The following is an 18,940-nucleotide window of genomic DNA, read 5'->3' as shown; positions in this document are numbered from 1 at the left end:
TGACTCCTGGAGTGGAGCTACTTTTCAGGGGGTGCAGTTTTTGGCATGGGACTGATCTTTTTCTCAGTAGCGGAGCTTCATGCTCTGGCACCAGGGGTGGGGGTGGAGAGCAGGCGGGGGCAGGGCTAGCACACGTCCTGGGGGCGTGGCATGCTGCCTGTAGGGGCGTGGCACGCATCCTGGGAGCATGATGTGCCACCCATAGGGGCATGGCGCCCAGTGCAGGAGGGGGGCAGCCGCGATGGCACCCCGCCAGGATCACGCTGCCAGGGATGGTGTGCTCCCCCGACGCCTCTTCCTCCGCCAGTGCTTTATCTTACAATCAAGAGAGAATGCACAGGGTTTGGTTTTAAACAAATGGCATAGTGGGGTTTTAAAGGTCTGCCAAAAATTAAAACCTCTTCTTTTTCCTTTCTGTGCCTTTTTTCTCCCAGTTCTGTCAATCCCCAGTGAGTTAGCCTAAAGAAAATACAAGCAAATGATATTTTAAGATACCATATGAGTCATAAATTGCTCTGAGTTAATTTTAGTAAGCAATTTAAGAAATAGTAGACACAACAGTATTATGAGACAAAAATGGCCTATGATCATCCAGCTGCAATGGTACATTTGTATCTCTGCTCTCTTCTTTGGAAATGAAACATGAAATGTTTTCTCTCTAGTGAATGTTTGGGCATGTTACATTCCTACTGGCTAAGATTAGTGGTTGAGCTTTTCACTCTTCCCATTTCCCAAGACTGCTTCAAGCTTCATCATATGATTTTGTTTTATTTTTTACTAGTAGCAGATGTCACCCTAGACCAAAGGAGAACTCTTGTCCTTACAGTGGTACCTTGGTTTTCGAACATAATCCATTCCAGAAGACTGTTCGAGTTCCAAAAAGTTTGAAAACCGAAAACTCAATACGGAAGCTGCATGGCATGTTCGACTTCCAAGGCGTGTTCGAAAACCAAAGCATTTACTTCCAAGTTTACGGCGTTCGAAAACCAAAACATTCGTCAACGGAGACATTCGAAAACCGAGGTACCACTGTATTTGGATACTAGTAGTAGCACCCCATAAGCAAGAGTGATTCATAATGTTCCATTCAACTAAGTCCTGCTCAGAATCTATTTCCATTGGATAGGATTCAACATGATGGGGCTTATGCACATGGGAATGCAGTCCACGCATGCAGTGAGACCTTACCCCCTTCTCCTTCCTACCACGCTCCCCCCACACCTGTTCTGGGGGTTCCTCCAACCTTCCAGAGCAAATTTAGGTGGCAAAGAGGGAAGAGAGGGGAAGTCCCATTGTGTGTGCAGACCCCAATCTGCGCATGCAACAACTTAGTTGAAACTGCTTGGAGAATTGTCATATTCACTCTCTTTGTTATGGTAATGTACTTTAAATTTCAGCATAAACTTAAATTCTCAAAGTACTTACAGCTTGAACTGTGATGTGCTAGTATGGGGCTTATGCCTTTTAATTAGGCTTACAAGGATCTGTCCTTCCAGTGAGCACTCAGTGCTAGTGTCAGTGAAAAGGCACAACTGGTTCCTTTATGCTACTATTCAGTTCTGGTCCAAGTCTGTGCAGTGATTGGTGCTTTCAAGGTTTTCAAATACTGAGCCAATGAAAAATGTGATTTTATTATTTACTCCTCCATTGGCTGAATTTTAAACAAGTTCTGGTAATAGTATTATGTACCATAATATCCTCTAATATCTGTTTTGTTTGGGGTTTTTCCTTGCTGCTTTTAATAGATTAATTTAGTTGTTACTTATATTACTTTCACACATGGCTATATCCTGTTTGAAAATGTAAATTTCTTAATAGCATACATTAAACTGAAAAGGTTTTCTACGGCGTTCCAGGTAACTCTTGATTTTTCATTTTATTCTTGTCACAGATATGTCTAGAAATGTCATACACTCTTCCGTGATGTACCCAGTACCAAATACTTTAGAGTATGCAAACAAGACATATACATTAATCCATGGGAATATGACTTGGTACATGGCTTTAAAAACCTGCAAGGAAAATGGGGCTGAATTGGTCAGCATTTCAGACCACTATCACCAAGCCTTCCTCACTGTAATTGTAAATCGACTGGGCTTTGCCCATTGGATTGGATTATTCACTTCAGATGTAGGTATTTAAAATATTTGCTCATTTGCTGTGATTTAGCAAGTATGTTAAAATTTACCCTTTCAGTGGCTGAACATGTTAAGTGAGTTTGTAAATAAAACTCTGTGTGTCTTTATTACCATTTGCCTCTAAAAGTACCTTTTTAAAAAATACTGGGAGAGGCTGCAGTTCAGTGGTAAAACACCTGCATTGCATGAGGGTCCGAGGGTCCATCCTCGGACTGAGAGCCAGTGTGGTGTAGTGGTTAAGAGCAATAGACTCGTAATCTGGTGAACCGGGTTCGCGTCTCTGCTCCTCCACAAGCAGCTGCTGGGTGACCTTGGGCTAGTCACACTTCTCTGAAGTCTCTCAGCCCCACTCACCTCACAGAGTGTTTCTTGTGGGGGAGGAAGGGAAAGGAGATTGTTAGCCGCTTTGAGACTCCTTCGGGTAGTGATAAAGCGGGATATTAAATCCAAACTCTTCTTCTTCTTCCATCCCTGGCATCTCTAGTTGGGACTGGGAGAGACGTCTGTCTGAGAGAGGATGGGCTGCAATTTTGTAAGAAAGAGTTAAAAAATAAAAATCAGTTTGTGAACTACCAGAGGTAATCAAACATTTCCCCCCCAGAACGGCCTTAATTTTGAATGGTCAGATGGTACCAAGCCTCCACGTACTTTCTGGAGAGATGAGGAATCACAGACCTCTGGAGGCTGTGTCTACATTGATATTGACGGACGCTGGAGGAGCACTGACTGTGAGAGACTTCTGAATGGGGCAGTTTGCCATATTCCACCCCGTAAGCTGGTTCTCTCACACATTAAACACTGAAACCCTCTCAGCAAAGAGCCCATTCTGGCCTCTGGGCATCGTCTTAAGGAAGTTAAAATGAGGAAAGGGCCTTGTTTAAAATGCTCCATGTTGAGATGTATTTCGCTTGTGTTGTAAATAGTCAGACTTTGTAATAACATGTCTGCCTAAGGATAGAAGACAGCTTTCCCCAAATACGACGAGAAGTGCAACCAGTTTGCTCAGTTGAGCTGGTTCTTTGTGATGGGGATGATTCGGCTGCCTGGGGCTAAGCTGATAAAAAAAAAATAAGAGAGTACAGTGAAGGAGTAGAAAATATTATGTCATGAGTCCACAGCATGCTTCATGGTTCTTGGGGGAAGTTCCTTTAAAAAAGCAAAAGATTACTTAAAAGCAGAGAGTTGCCCCATTTCCTTCCAGTTTTTGGTAATGTACGTACCCTAGGCATAAGATACACAAGTACTCTTCTACAGACAAAGGACTGGTGCTGATGTAATATATTTGTCTCAATAGGCTATTGCAGAATTTGTTAGATCTCTGGAGAGCAAATTCTGCCTTTCTGTTGTGGCTAAACTATTCCTTCTGTCACAGAGGAGAAGCCAACTGAATATAAGGAACTGTGTGATGAAAAACCTGTCCCTTGGATAAAATTTGAAAGGAGCTGCTACAGCTTTTCCACAGTTTTAGAGAACTCAGACTTTGATGAAGCATTTGAATTCTGCAAAAAGCAAGGTAATCTGTTGGTGGAAAAATTGGCAGAGGATTTATGGCCTTGCATCGCCTAATCGTCAGTGTTCTTTTCAAAGTTTCAGAGAAGTTATTTCAAAGACTATTGATCTGTTTTGATGTTGTTCAGCATAGCGGATGCAGTCCAGAAAAAGCTAGATAAATCTCTGGTACTGCCAAAGCAGTGAGTCCATGGCCACTTCACACATTAATGTATGTTATTAATTCATTGTACTCTGAATATTTTTTAAATAAAAATTAACTAGGCAATTTACATGCAACAGCACATTGGGCACTTCCATACTGTACCAGCAAATTTATGGGGTTTTGCAGTGTCTCAGCACTCTTTTTTGAGGTGGGCGGGGGTGGGGGAGCCATCCACAGCATCATGTTTGAGTTGAATGCATCCAAAATTCTGCACCCCACCCCCTGCTTGTTACTGCAGATTTCCTCTTACGGGGGGGGGGGATCTGGTTAGTATTGTTATGACTAGTATAGACACAAAAACTATTCCGTTTCTGGAGGTGGTTTGTTTCTGAGATTAGGGGGGATAGTCTACTGCTATACCTCCCCAGTTCCAGTTTGGCCTAGCGGGGCACACCTGAACTATTGTATTTATGGAAACAGCTATGGAAAGGTTATCGGTGCTGCTTTGGAATGAGGAAGTATGTAATCTGTGCATGTAATTTTGTTTTTTTTTCTGTACCAGAGTACATCATCAGAAGGCCTAGCTTGGAATTTTTTTGCTAGGTTTTTTTGTTGGTGCGCGGGTCCCAAAGCTACTAAGGAGGGAAAAATTCCTGACAATTTCACATGCCTGCAAGAGAAAATTGCAATGAAACAGACCCATGCAACTTTCTCTTTGGATTATTGTGCAGCCTTGCTCATCTCTACTCTACAGCCTTGCTCATCTTAAATTAATATGACATTGTTTCTTGATCTAAGGATGCACCCATGATATTGAGTAATGATTCCGAGTATCATGGAAGGTAGCTGAGGATTTATTGGGGGGGTATTTATGTACTGCCATTCATATTTGAGTATTAATGCCCTACCATACAGTGACTTATCAGGGCAGTTTACGTAGTCAAGAAATACAAAAACAAAACAATAAAACAGAAATATGTGTTAACTTGCTTGCGCGCACACAGAAACAAAACATAGATTTGAAGCTAAAACATGGAAAGTTTTAAAAGAAAGTCTTTGCCTGCTGCTGGACTGACATTAAGATAGGCAAACCTCCATAAGGTGAGCATCACACAGGGAGTCTGTTCTCAGTGGATGAAGGGCTGCTTACTAGTAACCTCCCATTGTACTTCACTTGGTGGGGACATTCTGAGAAGGTCTCTGGTTAAGATCTTAGGTTCCAAGGAGGCACATGTGAGGGCAAGCATTCCTTTAGGCACTCAGGTCTTAACTTTAAAAGTAAAAACTAGCACTTCAAAGAATTGAGCCTGGAAACAAACTAGAAACTATTGCAACTGGCAATGTACTGGCATGGTCTGCTCATTGCATTTGATAGCAATGCGTAGAGTTCAAATAGCGTTGTGAGAGAGTGTTGGTTTTTAAGCAAACCATGCGTAAATCTGAATCTCTCTCTTTCTCTCGGCTTTCATCCTCAGGTTCTAATCTTCTAACTATTGAAGATGAACATGAAAATGCTTTTCTTCTGGAAGAATTGCATTCTTCTGGACCTTCAGTTGAAACGATTTGGCTGAATATCCAGTTTGCTACTGAGAGTAAGTAAAGGGAATTGATCACATACATACATCCGTTTCTGTATAGCTGTCTTTACAGGGCAAGTTGCTTGGCTCATTAGTTAACATATACGCCGTAGTCGGTAAGACACTCTGCCACATTCTGGCTACATGATCACTTTGCTTCTGTTGCATTTCTTCTTATGTAATGAGCTAATTCCTCAGTCTGAATACCTACTAATAAGTATGTCTCTGTGTTTGAAATACGGATGGTCTGGCAGGAAAACCAGTTGTTGTTTCCTCCAGGGGTTTCCCCCCACACACACCCTGCCACACCTCTTGGTCAATGCTGTTCCTTCCATCTTGGGCTTTTTCTTGCCATATCTGAAGGAGCATCTCCACCCACATTGTTCAGCCCGGGCACTGAGGTCTAGCCCCAAGGGCCTTCTCAGCAGTAGCGCTCTCCCTGTGGAACACCCTCCCATCAAATGTCAAGGAGATGTCTTTTAGAAGACATCAGAAGGTAGCTCTGTATCGGGAGGTCTTTGATGTTTTATTATGTTTTTATATGTGTTGGAAGCCGCCCAGAGTTATTATTATTACATCTTATCCAGAAGTGACTAGGAAGCACATCCTGCTATAAGCTATTCTGATCAACCCTTCTTCCCAGTACTAAAAAGGGAAGGAAATACAAGTCAAGGCATATTTGTGCAATATATATATATATATATATATATATATATATATATATATATACACATATACATATATATATAAAATTGACACTCCATTGTGACTAATCTGGGAGGAAGTTACAATGTCATAAAATTTACAAATTTGAAAGAGTAATAATCAGTACATACAATTACATACAGTTTTAAGGGTCTTGTGGGGTCAGTGTTCCTATGCCCAAGTTCTTAAATGTTCCTAACATGAACTGGAATTCTTATAGGTACCATTACCATAGAGCCCAGAAACATTTCTGTTTTGCACACTGACAAATCTTATTTAGAGATTTCTTTCTGCTGAACTGCTCTTATAGGCTTGTTAAAGGTTTGTGGAATGATTCCAAAATAGTTTTGGAAGAACACACAGTAATGGCACTGCAGCTGAATTAAACATGCATTTGGACTTAGAGGAAACACTTCATTTTGTTTATTATTTCAAGTACAGTTGTGAACTTTTTTTGGTTTTACTGTTTGATCGTTTGTAAATTGCTTTGAGGTTTCTTTCGTATTTTTACAATCAAGTGATGTATGAAGTTTATGAAATAAACAAATAACTTTATTTTTTTGGGTTGTAAGCCACTCCATTCCAAAGGCTGTAAGCAGCAGACACTTAAAAACCAATTTTTTAAAAAATAAATAAATAAACATATTGCATTTTTTAAAATGAGGGTAGATCCCCAAATAAATTGAATTTTCATAAATATTCCATGAACACCTCCAAAATAGCTTAACTTCTATGGCAAGGAGGACACCTTCTTATACTTGCTTGGAGGCGGCTAAAGCTAGATGGAACTTACCCTCACCACTGCAGACCCCAAAAAACTGCTTAGTTTTTATACAGGAAGCAACAGAAATATGGTATTCTGCTCACAGATGCTCTTAGAAAACCAAAAAAAAATCAGTTCTGATGTAAGCAAATATTTGGGAATGAATGTGACAACTAGAATTGCATTCTGCTCTGCACAGCTGTATAATGATTTCCACATTTTTTTTGCCCATAGACAATACAATAACGTGGTTTAATGGTTCCCCCATTCAATATTCAAACTGGGGCATCCAAGAACCTGATCTAGGTCAGCTGACAGGAAAAGTTTGTGTTGCCTTAAGGACCACAGATGGAGTCTGGCAATCATCAACCTGCCAAGATAAAAAAGGATTTGTATGCAAAAGAAGCACAGGTATGACTCCACATTGAAAACAACATATGCGGGTCCCCAATCTTTTTGGGCCTGGGGGAATGCACCTGCAAAGCTGTCAAGGCCCATTTTGCAGAAGAAAAACAGGTGATGCTCAGACCATTCCCCCACCCCACCCCCGCAAGCCAAGCCAACTGTACACACATACAAAAAAAGCAAACAAATCAAGTAACACATCTATCTAAACCACGAGTAGTCAACCTTTTTATACCTACCACCCACTAATGCATCTTACTTGGTGGTAAAATTTCCTTACCGCCCACCAGTGCTTGATGGAAAAAGGATTCAGCTTGTGCTGTAGAACCTCCTACCGCCCACCTAGAATCCTGAAACGCTCACTAGTGGGTGGTAGGGACCAGGTTGACAACCCCTGATCTAAACAAAAATTTCAAAATACAAAATTGAGAGAGCTGGAGGCGGGGCTGCCAAAGGAGATGTTTGAGGGCACTGTCAGTTCCTCTTCGAATTTCTAGCCTTCCAACTTACGCTTTGTCAGTTATCAGATTATTGGCGCCAGTAAAAATCCCACCTCCTGTCAGCAGGGCTCTATGGAGTGGCAGAGCCGCCGCCACATCAGCAGCCCAGTTTCCCACAGCATCAGTTTTGTTGATCCCATCACATACCTTGAGTGGGGGGGGGGGGTTCTGTCACTTGGTTGGATACTGAAAATTGATTCCCGTTAGTGAGCAAGTAACGTACTACTTCATCACTTTCCTGTGGGATTCCCTTTCAATTACTTCTACTGAATCAGTTGTGATTACTTCTATTCTAAGTAAATATTAGAACTGCATTGCTAGTTGGTTAAACCCTTTATGTACAGGTGAATAAAAATCAAAAGCACTTTTGTTGCTAGAAGAATGAATGGTTAATTGTTGATAAAATGTTCTTTAGCTGGACCATTTTTAGTTAAGGTATTGATGTTATTGCCTGGCCAGATTTGTTGCCTGGTTCTCAAATTCTTTTTTCATGTAGATGAATTTATTAAATGTGAGACTTGACTTGATGTGAGACAGACTAATATCTTCTGTGTATAACTAAGCAGTTAATTGTGCAAGCCCACTCTTGTACACTGTTCAATTCTGGGTTATTATTTTTCAGCTTATGAAATTTCAGTACAGCCCGTTAAAGGTATGTTTGTAATAACTTTGCTATATCTGAGTCAGAGAAATTGAAGCTAAAACAAAACGTAGTGTTATTTCACTTGATGTTTTCTCCTCTTTCCTTCTTCACCTTTCCCAGTACCGTACCGTAGAATTGTGGTCTTGGTGGTATTATTGACATTTGTGATAGCTGCCAGTGCTATATTTGCATGTTGGTGGTGCTTGAGCAAACCCACCCATCTCTTTAGAAGCATGCTGCAGCTGAGAAGTGCTTGTCCAGAAGAAGCGAACTCTGACACTCCAGCCATTGAAGAAAGCATCCTCATTTGCAATCTTGGGAAGAACGATGAAATTCAGTGATACAGCAATAAGGACCTAGAACACATTCATTTAATACAAAATATTATATATTCAGCCTGTACAAGTAAAATCAGTTTCGTGTTCTTATCACAATGTAAGATCAGATCATTGTGTGCCTATACCCTTTTGTAATCAGCTTTTGACTGATCAAGAATGGAAGAGACCTGCTACAGCCTACACCATGTTATATGCTCATTCCTATATAGGGGCTGAAAACTCTGGAAGTAGTGCACAGACTTGAAGCAGATACGATGCTATTGATATTTATCGTCCAGTAAACCCACTGGAAGAGTCAAGATCAAGCACAAGGTTCTCCAGCACAAGACTCTTTAGTAAGCAACCATTGAGTGACGTCTAAAGATGATATCTTGAAGAACATGACCTTCTGTGATGCTGCTGGAATCAAAATCCTTAGAAGGATTCAAAATACCAGCACCCCATGCCTTATTATTCTCCTCTTCCATGGACTAGAATTCTCTTATTTCACTGTGTGAAAGGATCTGTGAAAGGTACATCATAACAGTTCTCCACTGTTGTGGTTTGGAGTGGGCTGAGTTTGTTTCTCCTCGGTGCTTGTCAGCTATGGTTTCTACATACCCTTCATGTGCCTTCTTTCATAAAGCTTCTAATAATTATGTGTGTGAAAACATGACTTGAGCTAAAGAAACCAATACAAAATCAAGTTATCTTTTTGGTTTTAGGGAAGTGAGGCACTTTCTTCCAAGGAAGGAAAGAGAAAGTTAGCCCATTTCAACAGAAATTGTAAAAACTGATTAGTTCTGAAACTGCAAAGTGACTACTGTAACAAGAGAGTTGGGTTGCTAAAGCTTGTTCTCATATAATAGTTCCTCATTCCCACCCCGAAAAATAACACCGCTGGGGTTAAAGGGCTCCATTCTTATTTGCTCTCCTCAGAGAACTATACATTCCCAAGTTAAGGAAGATGTGTCACAGACATAGCCTTCCAAGTCAGAATAAGAATTGTTCTAGCCAGATGGGAAATGAGAACACTTAAGCAGCATGTCGCATGAAATTAATGTCCTGTGCTTTAGTGGTAAAGTACTAATGAAGTGGGTCCTCCAGGCAGAAAAGTTTGCATCAAGAGGGAAGAGGGGAAAATAAAAAGAAAGAAACCACTGCAGACCAAGCTGTTCTTCTGGTCAACTTAAGTGCTGCTATTTCATCAGATAACAACTATAGTAAATATTGGATAAGCTGCTTCTAAAGCATGTTGCTTGACTACCACTTCCTTTGTGGAGAGACTGACTAATTTGTTTGGCAGAAGAAGGAATCATTTCAAGACTACATTGATTACACATAAGTCAGTTTCACAAATGCTAAAATCTCAGGACACAGTGACATCAAATAGGACCCACAGATATTTGTCATTCAGTGTTTTCACAAGGAAGCAGATGTTATTGTTATACAGCGTGTATTCACATGCCCAGATCTTCAATCTCTGTTCACACAGCCTTCCATGAGTTTTGGACTATAAATCCAGATGTTTGGGACTACAAACCCTGGCTAGGGCTGATGGGAGTTGAAGTCTAAAATATCTGTAGAGCACCAGGTTGGCAAAGACTTCTTTAGCATCTACTAAGTGGTCTTTTGGGGCTCTTTGGAGGAAGAAAGTGAGTAAGGCGGGGCTCATGATAGACATATATAACTTTGAGTGGTATGGGAAAAGTGGATAAGCCTTTTTCATAATACTAGAACTTGGGACCATCTAATGAAGCTGAAGAAGTCTTCATGCGGAGGCGGCAGAGCTAAAACTGGTTGATGTGCTTTTGTCGTGCTCCTTATACAGAGATTTACATAAAGAGTTAATCATTCCATTATTATTGTCTCAGTCAGAGTGTCCAGCTGATTATTATGTGACTTTTCTCACTGGAAATCAAAACAAGCCCGACAGCAAAAACTGCAAAATTCTTTAGAAACCCCAACTAAAATAAGGGCCACAACAATGCATTGAGTTTTAAATTGTATAGTTCTTTAATTTTAATTGAGGTTGGTGATTTCACCTGCTTAGTTGTTTATACATGCTTGTATTGTACTCAAATCGCAAAGGCCACTGGAAGTTCAAGGGCAGAGAAGATAACTATGAGTTATGTGAAGAAGTACTTTAACTCTCTCCAAGATGTACTGATGGCTATCCATGTAGATGGCTTCAAAAGCAGATTAGACAAATTCATGGAGGAGGATGCCTCCACTGCTGGAGGCAGTATGCCTCTGTATAATAAGTATTAATTATGTCACACATGGGATGCCGGTGGCGCTGTGGTCTAAACCAGAGCCTAGGCCTTGCCGATCGGAAGGTCGGCAGTTCGAATCCCCGCAACGGGGTGAGCTCCCGTTGCTCAGCAGTCCCTGCTCCTGCCAACCAGCAGTTCGAAAGCATGTCAAAGTGCAAGTAGATAAATAGGTACCACTCTGGTGGTAAGGTAAAAGGCATTCCCCTGCGCTGCTCTGGTTCGCCAGAAGCGGCTTAGTCATGACCCAGAAGCTGTACACCGGCTCCCTCGGCCAATAAAACGAGATGAGCACCGCAACCCCAGAGTCAGTCACGACTGGACCTAATGGTCAGGGGTCCCTTTACCTTTACCTTTTTTGTCACACATCCAACCTATGGGCTTCTGGCCACTGTAAGAACAGGATGCTGGACTAGATGGGACTTTAGCCTGATCTAGCAGAGTTCTTTAATGCTTTTTGTCTACATGCAAAACTGAGGGTTTTAGAAAGCCTTGTAAAGCTAAGCATTTCCTCTTGAACGATAACAAATATTCTCTTCACCTTGCTCTTACCCAAATTGCACAGTAGCATCTTCTCTTTTTACTAAGATGCCTGCCGAAACCATTTTTTATGTCAGACTTGTACCAGTGATGTACTTGTATGCAAGTTGCTTAATTTGAAAAATAAAGACTGCTACACTATATACTACACTTTACAAGATTTCATCATCTCTCTTTCAGGCTTCTTTGATTGTTTTATTATATGTTTTGACAGTTTGGGGCACTTTACGCTGCAGCGTATAAGGAGTTATGTGTTACGCCTTTTCAGCCCATGTTATCTCCTTTTTGCATTGACTTTTGGTGGGCAGGTTTGGAGTATTTTCCACCCCAAAGTGGCAGAGCAAACTGCTTGGATTATATTCAGGCCTTCAGTGTACTGACTTGTTGATATTTTGCTCACATGTTGTGTTGCAAAAAGTGCAGTTACTCACACTGTATGCAACTGGGTGGTTGAACAGAGGCAGAAGACTTATTAGGGAACGAAACCTTCAAAACTCCATGTACTTTTATTAAAAGTGGAGTCTCAGGCTTTCAGTAAAGCTTAATTTCTATTAAAGACAGAATAGAAATGCAAATATTTTATTGAGTAATGACAACAGACTATATCGGAAGCTACTTATGGCTGGTCCAAATAGGTGCTTAACAGTTGGCCAAAAATGAAGTAGTTGTCTACTTATTGTTTGCAGACCAAATAGGCTAAAAAATAAACCACTCTCCTGGAGCCCTTGGTTTTTATAATATAGCACAGGGGCAGTGTACTATTGCCCCCCTGAAAATTTACCAATTAATGAGGGCCCTCTCTGCTGCCTCATACAGGACCCATGATTTTCATAATATAGCACTGGTTTTGATGATGATGATGAAAGGCTAAGTGTAATTTTATTTTTCTTCATATTTAGTCCAGAAGACTATGGTTATTAAAATTCTAGTTAAGGGATGCTTTGATTTGTAGAACAGAAATTTAAGTGCCCAGCAGTTGTCAATTGGCACACACACAACCAGTGCCCCAAGGCAAAAATCAACACGTTTCCTTCCTTTTATTTTCCTAGCTGGGAACCTGATCATTCTTCATAGGTTAAAGTTGGGAGATTCTAACAGAACTGAGATTCAGAAAACTAGGATGTTATGGTACGTCATTGAGCTTCAGATGCGATGAGAGTCCCCCACAAATGCTGACTTCGTGAACTAAAGAAAAGATGCATTCTGTAATCAGCGTCGCTTCACATATAGATTTCAATGATGTTTTTTGCTGCTCTTCGTTTTGAATGGCTTGATGCTGTCATGCTTCACTGAGCATCAAACACACTACCAAGCTGAAGCCTCCACAGCTAACACTGACATGTGATGGAACATGAATTTCTTAAACACTTAGGTTAGAAATGCCTGCCTATTTCCACAGCCACATCACAGGTTTGTTCAATAGTCATAATTAGTCATAATTTCCATAGCACTTTTCATACACAAAAGGCATTGCATGCCATCCTTGTGCAGCGTTGATGGCAAAGCTTCAGGTCTTCATAATCGTGGTTGAGTTAAACATGCAACTGAGTATATAGAAACAAATGTTCATAGGAAAAACTGCATACAAAAAGAACAATTAAAGATTAATAATAATAATAATAATTTGTACCCCGCCCATCTGGCTGGGATTCCCCAGCCACTCTGGGTGGCTTCCAACAAAGATTTAAAATACATTAAAATATCACACATTAAAAATTTCCCTTAGATGTCTTCTAAATGTCAGGTAGTTGTTTATCTCTTTGAGATCTGATGAGAGGGAGTTCCACAGGGTGGGCGCCACTACCAAGAAGGCCCTCTGCCTGGTTCCCTGTAGCTTTGCTTCTCGCAGTGAGGGAACCGCCAGAAAGCCCTCGGTGCTGGACCTCAGCGTCCAGGCAGAACGATGGGGGTGGAGGCGTTCCTTCAGGTATACTGGGCCAAGGCTGTTTAGAGCTTTAAAGGTCAACACCAACACTTTGAATTGTGCTCAGAAACGTGCTGGGAGCCAATGTAGGTCTTTCAAGATCAGTGTTATGTGGTCTCGGCGGCCGCCCCCAGTCACCAGTCTAGCTACTGCATTCTGGATCAGTTGTAGTTTCCAGGTCACCTTCAAAGGTAGCCCCACGTTGAGCACATTGCAGTAGTCCAAGTGGAAGATAACTAGAGCATACACCACTCTGGCGAGACAGTCTACAGGCAGGTAGGGTCTCAGCCTGCATACCAGATGGAGCTGGTAGACAGCTGCCCTGGATACAGAATTGACCTGTGCCTCCATGGACAGCTGTGAGTCCCAAATGACTCCCAGGCTGCACACCTCGTCCTTCAGGGGCACAACTACCCATTCAGGACCAGGGAGTCCTCCACACCAGCCCACCCCCTGTCCCCCAAGAACAGTACTTCTGTCTTTGTCAGGATACAACCTCAATCCATTAGCCGCCATCCATCCTCCAACTGCCTCCAGGCACTCGCACAGGACCTTCACCGCCTTCACTGGTTCTGATTTAAAAGAGGTAGAGCTGGGTATCATCTGCATATTGATGGACACCCATCCAAACCCCCTGATGATCTCTCCCAGCAGCTTCATATAGATGTTAAAAACCATGCGGGAGAGGACGGAACCCTGAGGCACCCCACAAGTGAGGGCCCAGGGGTCTGAACACTAATCTCCCCACCACCACTTTCTGGACACAACCCAGGAGGAAGGAGCGGAACCACTGTATAACAGTGCCCCCAGCTCCCAGCCCCTCTATACGGTGCAGAAGGATGTTATGGTCGATGGTGTCAAAGGCCTCTGAGAGATCATCAACCAGCATGACCAAGGCAGATAAATGAAATGTTAAGATGCTATTGCCAGAAACCTCAAATGGGAGAATGTGAGTACTTGGTACTAAAAGTATAGATATGAATATATATATATTTACACTGGGGGCAGGTATTCCTTCCCCTGCTTGCTCCACTCGGCAACAGTGGTGGATTTAGGACAGTGTGACTATTTCTGCCACACTGGGCATAACATAAAAACCAGTAAAACACATAAACCAGGCACCTTTAATAGGCCAGATCTTTTGCATTTTGGAAGATGACATGGAAATTAATTGAAAAGTATGGGTTGGAATGAATGATTAAGAAGAACATGTATGCTCAATAAAGACCGGATATAATCTAACATCACTGTACACTTTGTGCAAGCAAATCAGGATTGTACAGTTAGCTTCTATTAATTCTTATCAAAAGGTTTTCTGTGTGTTTGTGCAAAGGTCCTGACCATTCCCATAAAAACTCTTCGCTGCAGCAGCAACAAAATGCATGTCCAAGGGCAAATAGCAAAGCCTGGTTGTAGCGTTGCATACACAAGGGTGCCTCTTCTCAAGAGCCTCCCTGCAGATGAAATCATTTGTTTAAAGCCTTTGTTTCAGAAAGCCTTGATGAAATTCAAGAGGGTGAGGACATTTAGTCTCTAAAGATGCAGGCTCTGATTTGTTTAACTCTGTGTGTCTGTGAGTCTATGGGGTGGGTGTGGGAGAGAGAGAGAATGTAATTGTGAAACAGGTATAATAATAAGCTACAATAAATGGTTCAGTTCTTTTCAGCACTGTCTGCCTCGTTTAAAACAAAGGGAATAGGAAAAACATAGTCCTGTCCTTCAGCTGTGAAGTTTTATTGCTTTACTTTGGGGGAAATAAAATTTTGAATTGCCCTTTCAAAACTTCACATATCACTTATGTTCAAAATTATATGCAAATTACAGATAATCTGGAAAGCCTAATTTTCTTGATATGTTTTCCAGGGATTAAAATGAATGTTAAAACAAAAAAAAAAAGAGAGGTGACTATGTATCTTGTTGTATTGATGGACATGTATTTTCTTATCTGTAGGTTTTATGGGCCGGGTATGAATAAATAAATAAATTATTATTATTATTAAACAAAAATAAAATTCCATGGAAAATCAAAAATGCATTTTAAATTAAATTACTACTGGAATTTGCTTATTTATTTATTTATTTATTTATTTTCAACCAACTGAGTCACCAGCTGCAAAAGAGCGATACCTGTTCATGCGAACCACATAGCAGCAGTAATTTAAATAAGCACAGTGTTTTAAGCAAATGAATCAATTTGAGATTGGTTATTGTGTTCTGTAATTTAATGGTCTCTAGGAAATCACATACTGTATTTTTTGCACCATAACACTCACTTTTTTCCTCCTAAAAAGTAAGGGGAAATGTCTGTGCGTGTTATGGAGGGAATGCCTATGGGTGGCATGCCTACGGATTTTCCTCCTCTAAAAACTATGTGCGTGTTATGGTCGGGTGCGTGTTATAGAGCGAAAAATACGGTAATTTATTTTTTGCACAGTATCCGAATAGGAGTTGATTGCTTGTAAAATGAATAATGGCATTTTGCCCAGTTTCTTTTTATGAATTTAGTAGATGCTAGATTAAATTCCATATCTTATTTTATTTTTGCTTACGTCCAATAGCTCAAATAAATAAAACTGAACTGAATGCCATAAGGGGAAAAAAGTCTCCCTCTGTGTGTGTATATATCTTAGTAAGGTTAAGACTTGCTGGAAAATGTTGCAGAAACTCCCCACGATCACTCCCAAAGAGAGAGTGTCTCCTTTATTCCCGAGTTCCTTGCACGTTCATGCTTGATATTTTGAATGTCATCTCATTTTCATCCTTTCCTTTCTTCAGGCATAAGTTCTCCCTCCTTACCCCTGTTGTGCTCCTCTGTAGCGTCTGACAACAGCAATTAGGGATGATGGACTGGAGCAATTACATCTAAGTCATCTCAGTAATACAAAAATGGTTCTTTTTCCTTCTTTGATTTGATGAGACATACTGTAAACCATACCAATACTACAGTGAGCTTTAATAATACTGTTGACACTGATGAACTGAGGTTAAATGAGGCCAAGCAGAACACAGAGGTAAAAGGCAAGGCGTAATGTGAGCCAGGGCTCACCCAAGCAACCTAATTTTCGGTGCCAAGCATCAACTTTAGAGCTTGAAAAGTAATAACAAAAAGAGTTACACTGAGCATGTAAAGGGGGCCCAGTCCCCCTACTGCGTAACTACAACCAGGTTTTGCGTAGATTGGATTATGCAGCAGGGCTTCCATTTAAGAAAAAATGACCAGCTTCAGCACCAGTACTCCTACGTTTGCTAATTAAGCCCTAATGATAGGCTTTTGCAATAGTATATATAGGGAAATCGAACCTGTTTAGGATGGTATGCTTTACTCCAAAGTGTATTTAAGAAGCCGCAGTCAAACCAGAAGATCTAGTATGTTGCAGCCAGCTGTGTATTCCAATAATCCACAGGAAAAGTTCTAGGGGGCTGCAGGAGGTAAGTAATAGAAAGTCCTGTTGCATCTGCTGGAATTATGTTGCGTATTGCTCTATATATCACATATATGAGCTGCTAATTACATTCAGTTTGATTGTTTGCCCTGCTGTTCAACAATAGTTGTTCATTACAGCTCTGTTTTCCTAGGAAATGGTCATCTAGTTCCTTGCAGAGATATTTAATATTATCCCCTGCATGCTGTAAACAAGCCTTCTGCTCCACAGTCCCTCCTAATTCAATTTTACAGCACTGCAACTAGCTGTTTCCAGGGCTTTATCTTATTATGAGCTCCACACAGAGGAGAATGTTTGTCCTATTAGATACAAAGATATAATGACTGGGTTCTTCTTTTCCGTCTCGCTATCAACCCCTAATTATGAGACATAAAAGGGACATTTTATCCAAAATATTATTACCCAACATACAGTATGCTAAAGTCCTGGCACATTTAGACTTGCCTCTTAAGGTGCATGGCTTCCAGTTAGGGCTTCAACCTGTTACAGAAATCATGGTTGATTTAATTGTTTTGATAAAACATTTAAATGATTAATCAATCCATTTAATAAATTAACCAACTAATACTATACAAATATGAACATGAAAAAATCAATAGCTTTAAATACAAGTCTATTCAGAAGTCCCACGGAGTTCAATAAGGTTTACTCTCGGGTAAGTGGGTAAAGAAACTTAAAATGACAATACAATGTCCATTTACCTGGGAGTAAGCTCCACTGTTCAATGCGATTTTGGCTTTGTACACACCCCTTTTGGCTTTGCACCCAGTGCGCTCCATCCATGGTTTTGGGAAGCAGTAGTGTGTACACATAGCAGCTGCATACACAGTCCTGTTTACTGTACATCCATTGTATTCCCACCACTGTTTTGGATGGCAGTTGTACACATGGCATTAGCCACAATCCATATATAGACTGTATCTACCCTGTAATTTCTTATGAAATACTGTGTTTTGATGCACTTCCCCCAAAACCAGCTTTGATCCAAATTGAACGGCCTAGCTGTATTTTAAGCTGGTAAATGCTATATAGCCTTACTTTTGAGTGGACATGTAAAATATTGCGCTTTTTTGTTTTTAGATGATTAATGAATGTGCTACATCTTGGAAGAGCAAAGCCCTTCTCTGTACAAGAGTCTTTTTTTCCAAAATGACACCTGTCACCTGGCATTTATCTAAGCATATACTTATATTATCCCCCTCTCAAAAAAAGTACACACCCACACACATATGCAAGTTACCCAAATAATCAGGAGCATCTTTATAAGTTGCTCAAAAGGTTAATCTTTGATCAAACAAGTTACTCAGTAGCAGCCATACTATTTTAATGCAATCCTATGCATGTTTACTCAGAAGGTCCCACTGTGGTGTGCTCAAGGAGGCGTACCCCCAGGTAATGCCTTTACTCTCCAAACTGAGTGAATGTGCCATAAAATGGCAAATGAAACTCAGTGTAAGCAAGTGTAAAATGATCCATGGGATATAAGCTGGTGGTGACTGACCAGGAACAAGACCTTGGGGTTGTAGTGGATAGCTCACTGAATATATTGACCCAGTGTGGACTCAGTTTGTGGCAGCTTTGGAAAAGGCCAACCCCATGCTAGGGGTCATTAAAATAGTAAAAAGACCAGAATGCCGTCACCACATTCTGAACTATTGGTAGGCCGGCCATAATAGCCCACTTTGGCATTACCACTGAGGGTGTGTGAGGAATTTCAGTTTCCGGAAGGTGTGTTACAAATGTGAGGATAAACTATTGGTTGGGTTCCTCCCATGTGGCCTGTGGCTTCTGACTATCCAAACAACAAGGGGCAACCCTTATGCTTCACTCTTGACCATGCTACCTGGCTATGCATGGGAAGAATCTGATGTGGAGGAATAATCAAAGAAGGAATTCTCCCTCTGTAATGGTACTTTCATAGGAAACCCATACCTTGGCCTGAAAATTAGACAAAAGCTGCACTAGGTTTCCTCCCTGTTTTTAAGTTTAGTATCTGCTGAATACTGAACTTGCCCTTGAAATAGGGAAACGGATGGCTAGCTTGAACTGTGCATGCTG

General features: G+C 41.0%; 1 protein-coding gene across 1 annotated transcript in view; it reads left to right on the top strand.

Moving 5' to 3' along the window:
* The window catches only part of PLA2R1 (phospholipase A2 receptor 1), a 55,657-nt gene extending 46,295 nt beyond the window's left edge, over nucleotides 1–9,362 (top strand). Inside the window, exons 24-30 of the mRNA XM_081907158.1 lie at nucleotides 1,892–2,130; nucleotides 2,740–2,908; nucleotides 3,511–3,651; nucleotides 5,268–5,384; nucleotides 7,072–7,248; nucleotides 8,365–8,394; nucleotides 8,506–9,362. Of these exons, the coding sequence (XP_081763284.1) occupies nucleotides 1,892–2,130; nucleotides 2,740–2,908; nucleotides 3,511–3,651; nucleotides 5,268–5,384; nucleotides 7,072–7,248; nucleotides 8,365–8,394; nucleotides 8,506–8,726 (1,094 nt within the window). The 3' untranslated portion in view covers nucleotides 8,727–9,362. The remainder of the gene's footprint in view (nucleotides 1–1,891; nucleotides 2,131–2,739; nucleotides 2,909–3,510; nucleotides 3,652–5,267; nucleotides 5,385–7,071; nucleotides 7,249–8,364; nucleotides 8,395–8,505) is intronic.
* Nucleotides 9,363–18,940: the final 9,578 nt, after the last annotated feature.

This window comes from Podarcis melisellensis, assembly GCF_964234715.1.
Source record: "Podarcis melisellensis genome assembly, chromosome: 1".
Lineage (NCBI taxonomy): Eukaryota > Metazoa > Chordata > Lepidosauria > Squamata > Lacertidae > Podarcis > Podarcis melisellensis.
This window is presented reverse-complemented; position numbering and strand designations above follow the sequence as displayed.